This window comes from Merops nubicus, unplaced genomic scaffold (assembly GCF_000691845.1).
Source record: "Merops nubicus isolate BGI_N331 unplaced genomic scaffold, ASM69184v1 Scaffold49306, whole genome shotgun sequence".
Lineage (NCBI taxonomy): Eukaryota > Metazoa > Chordata > Aves > Coraciiformes > Meropidae > Merops > Merops nubicus.
In genome coordinates this window covers 14,567-19,138 of record NW_008613906.1, presented here as the reverse complement: position 1 = coordinate 19,138, position 4,572 = coordinate 14,567, and the positions used below count along the sequence as shown (strand labels likewise).

Sequence of the window (4,572 nt, the reverse complement as noted above, 5' to 3'; positions counted from 1 at the left end):
GGGGGCTTGTGGCGCTGCTCGCTGAGGATTTTTAGGTGTTGTGCCAACTTTTCCCTTATAGGAAGAGGGAATAAGTCCCTTATAGCAGAACTACCCCGCTGCGGAGTCGGGTACCCGCACCGTGACAGAGGTGGCTTGTCCTCGCTCCTGCCTCTGAGGTTTGCACCCAAGTGAAGCTGCAAAGCTTTTCACACTTGGTATTAAAAATAAATAGAGGCTCTCTTGGCTTCCGAGTTAGTCTCTTCCCGGTGAATGAGCGCCTTCAAGTATCAGGTCTGTGAGGGAAAACGGTGGTGGTGAAACGCCATGCAAACTGCTGGCATCCCAACTGCGCTCAAGTTGCTAAGACCCTGTTGCCACTAACATAAATCTTGCAGAGGATGCAAACGCTTGAGTGTTTTGGTGGTGAGAGTCTTTGTAGATTGATACCCTGAGAATTTAATTCTCCACTGAACTGGAAATGACTTAATCTTACCCCCTGCGAGGGCAGCAATGTGCTTGAGTCTCCCAGATGAGGATCACCAAGCAGAACAGAGTGTGTGGTGGGGTGGGGAGGGAGCTGCTACTCCCAGTCCTTTCTGGTGCCTGGGTGGTCTGTCTGTGTTTTCTAGGCTGCTGAGAAGGCTACATTTGGGGAGGAAGGGGAATGCTTTCTGAGGTAGTACCTGAAAGCACTCACAGTTTAAGCTAGAAATCATGGAAGACTTGTATTCTGTAGCAATCTGAAGGATTTTGTGAAAACAGTGGTTTTAAGAGGAAAATGTACTTTAATGTGTCTGGAGTGCTTGAGGGCAACTCCTGGCAGGCTTAATACTTCTGCGTGTATGCTGACTTGCAGCCAAGGATTGAGTTTGAAGAACTTGATTTGTCCTGGACTAATCTTGTGAATCATAGGTTTGTTTTATGCCCGCTGGAGCTGGTGTGACCCGTAGCAGCTCCTCTAAAGGGCAAAAATATCTTTGCCAGGAGCATTTTTACCTTACTGTGTCTTTTATCTAGGATTTGACTCTCACCTCTAGTAGGTGACAGGTCAAACGAGGTGTTCAGAAGTTAAAAGCTGGAAGAGGACAGGCATAAAATGACAATAGCTACTGTTTGAGTCCTGCTTTAAAAGTGCTCCACACACTGTGTCGATGTGTAGTGCATCAATGCTGGTGCACTATGTTGATGCATGTTAGGAAACTATATGGCTGGGCTTTAAACAAGTCCCAGAAAGCAAGAGTTAACTACCTTAAGTCTGACTAGGCTGACCATGGCAGCTGCAGTCTTCCCAAGTACTTGAGGCAGAAGGTGAGGCCTTAATTAGCCTGTAGCTGTCAGGAAGCACCTGGCCATAATAGAAACTTGGAACACTTAAAAAAAGAAAACTGTATTAATACCAGTTGGAGTTGTGTGAGCATAGAATGTATGTAAGTATCTGCATACTTCAAAATGCAAGCCACTTAAGCACAAGAGAATGATCTGGTCAGCTGTGACAAGACTCCTTAAAAAGTACAAAAGTTCAGATGAGGCTGTGACCAGGTCTAGTCAGTGAGGTTCTTAAGTCCTTGGTGTTAATGTGCAACTCCAGCATGATGCGTACCTTAACCTCATGTGAGTGTATACCAGCTCTTAAACGTTTGCTTGCCCTAAGCAAATGAGCAGAAGGTTGGAACAAGCATGAATATTTCTGAAAGGTAGTTTGATTATCCAGCGTGTTTGAAAAAGAACAGAGGGTCGCTTTGCTTTGGACTTTGCGGCTGAAATCCAGACCAGGGTGCTGAAGTGCTGTAGCTTTTTGCAGGAGCAAGATGTACTTAGCCCTTATCTCATGAATGGTGGATGCTGGATGGTTAAGAGGGGAAAAACTTGAAGGAAACGGAAGGAACCTTCTGCCTCTGGTGGGATTAAAATGTTTGCAGTGGATATGATCTCTAAGCCCTGAGTGCTCAGCTCTTGTGTTAGTTGGAGATAGCAGTTTGAGCTTTGTGTGATGGAACAAGTTCAAAGCTTCACTTTCAGAAGTGCTTTGCTTATGGCTCCTCTGGCATCAGCTGATGCTGCAGATGATATTGAATTTAGGAAAAGCTTTTGTCATCTGTGCTGATAATCTCCCTTTGACAAACTGCTTTGCCAAGGTACTTAACTCTACCTTGCCAAAAAAAGACAATAACTACAGTTTTGTGCCTGAATCAGTGGAGAAGCTGAGTATCATTTCAGGTGGAAGGTGATAGTCATTTTTACATAGAACTATTTCTTTCTAGTTTGTGTCTGTGTGTAGACAGAAAAGTAGAGCATAGGATGTATCTAGGAAGCATAAATAGTCTGACTTTTTTACTTTTATCCCACCTCTCTACAGTTTCTTTGGATAAGAAAAACCTTAAGATGGCAAGCAAAGGAAGTAACACTGACGGCGTGTCATGCAGTGTGCTGAACTGGGAGCAGGTCAGCCGTCTGCATGAGGTTCTTACAGAGGTGGTCCCGATCCACGGGCGCGGTAACTTCCCCACACTGAGGATGACTCTGAAGGACATCGTTCGGACTGTCCGGAGCAGGCTGAGCGAAGCGGGCATCGTGGTGCACGACGTCCGTCTGAATGGCTCCGCAGCCGGTCACGTCCTGGTTAAGGATAATGGGCTGGGGTGCAAAGACCTGGATCTCATTTTTCAAGTTTCTCTTCCAAGTGAGGCGGAGTTTCAATTAGTTCGAGATGTGGTGTTCCGATCCCTCTTGAATTTCTTGCCAGCAGGAGTAAGCAAGCTAAAAATCAGTCCGGTAACCCTGAAGGAAGCCTACATCCAGAAGCTAGTCAAAGTGTACACGGAGTCTGACCGCTGGAGCTTGATATCTCTCTCCAACAAACATGGCAGGAATGTAGAGCTGAAGTTCGTCGACTGTATACGGCGACAGTTTGAATTCAGTGTGGACTCCTTCCAAATCATACTGGACTCCCTGCTCTTTTACTATGACTACTCAAAAACCCCCATGTCGGAGCACTTCCATCCCACTGTGATTGGGGAGAGCATGTATGGAGACTTTGAGGCAGCTTTTGATCACCTCCAGAACAAGCTGATAGCTACCAAAAATCCTGAAGAGATCCGAGGTGGTGGTCTTCTGAAGTACAGTAACCTCTTAGTACGAGACTTCAGGCCCATGGATAAGGATGAGATCAAAACATTAGAGCGCTACATGTGCTCCCGATTCTTCATCGATTTCCCAGACATCCTGGATCAGCAGCGCAAACTAGAGACCTACCTCCAGAACCACTTCTCCAAAGAGGAGAGGAGCAAATATGACTACCTCATGATTCTGCGCAGGGTAGTGAACGAGAGCACAGTCTGCCTCATGGGACACGAGCGAAGGCAGACTCTCAACTTGATTTCTCTGCTAGCACTCAGAGTGCTGGCAGAACAAAACATCATCCCTAATGCCACCAATGTTACCTGTTACTACCAGCCGGCACCCTATGTTAGTGATGTTAACTTCAGCAACTACTACCTTGCAAGTGCTCCCCTGCCATACAGCCAGTCCTACCCCACTTGGTTGCCTTGCAACTGATTGTTTCACGTGAGTGTTGAGTGGAGGCTACTGAAGGCTGAGATGCTGAGTGTGTATATATATAGACACATAATAACTGTCAGTGGGGTGTTTTCTGATGGAAACAAGACTGCATTGGACTGTCCATTTCCTGGTATGCAGTAAGAATATGCAGCCAGGTGACCTGCTATGAACTTTTCAGTATATGTATCTACAAATGCCAAGGAGCCTTATTACTTCTTCAGGAGAAGAGAACCAGCAGCCAAATGTTAAGAGGAGTAATTATGAAACTCTGTCCTAGTTCTGGAAGTGGTTATTAATGTGATCTAAGTGGAGTATTCAGTAAACTGGGTTAGTTAATAGAAGAAAGACTGTAAAATGTATTGAGTCAAGCAGACGCCACTCCTGGAGCAGCAGCAAAACTCTGCTTTCTATTGCCTAACCTCATTACTCTGCACTTCCTCACTTTCAGTTGTAGCCAGCTTTTCTATTGAACTAATTGTGCAAGAGTGGGCTTATGTCATGTTTGGGCTGCTTCTACTTTCTGGCTGTGTAGAATGGATAACTGTATGGATAGCATCTGTCTTGTAGAGGGCCTAAATGTTGTTTCCTGTAGTACCCAGGGATTTATGGTCCTGCCTCAAGTTCAAGATTAATTTCTTGGAAGTTGAAGATGGATTACTAAGTCCATCTCTAAAGCATAAGCTGGCTAAGTTTTTTCTTGAGTACAAAAATTTGGAAGGTGGAATTTCTACATATGCACCAAAATTCAGTCTAAAACTTGCTAATGTGAAAAGTCCTTGCAATGAGGAACTGAAGCCTTAAGTAGGATTGGAACTACGGTTTGAATAGTTAGGATAGAACAACATTGTTAAGTTGAGGTTCAAGATAAAGCCTTTCTGACTGCAATTTTGGCACAGCTGGAAAGTAGTGCAGCTCTTGCACTGAGATTTGGCCTGACTTTCTTCATCACAGGTACACAGCAAGCAAAAAAGCCCACCCCAACCACTGCTCTCCCTTCTTCCCACCCCCTGAAAACCACAGTAAGCTGCAGGA

General features: G+C 45.2%; 1 protein-coding gene across 1 annotated transcript; it reads left to right on the top strand.

Moving 5' to 3' along the window:
- Nucleotides 1–2,364: 2,364 nt before the first annotated feature.
- On the top strand, nucleotides 2,365–3,546 carry FAM46C (family with sequence similarity 46, member C). Its single transcript, XM_008942021.1, has one exon. It carries the CDS (start codon nucleotides 2,365–2,367, stop codon nucleotides 3,535–3,537), a length of 1,173 nt encoding a protein of 390 aa, XP_008940269.1. The 3' UTR covers nucleotides 3,538–3,546.
- Nucleotides 3,547–4,572: the final 1,026 nt, after the last annotated feature.

What these genes read in the sequence shown, in the direction of transcription:
- FAM46C (XM_008942021.1), top strand. Translation starts at nt 2,365, where the DNA reads ATGGCAAGCAAAGGAAGTAACACTGACGGCGTGTCATGCAGTGTGCTG.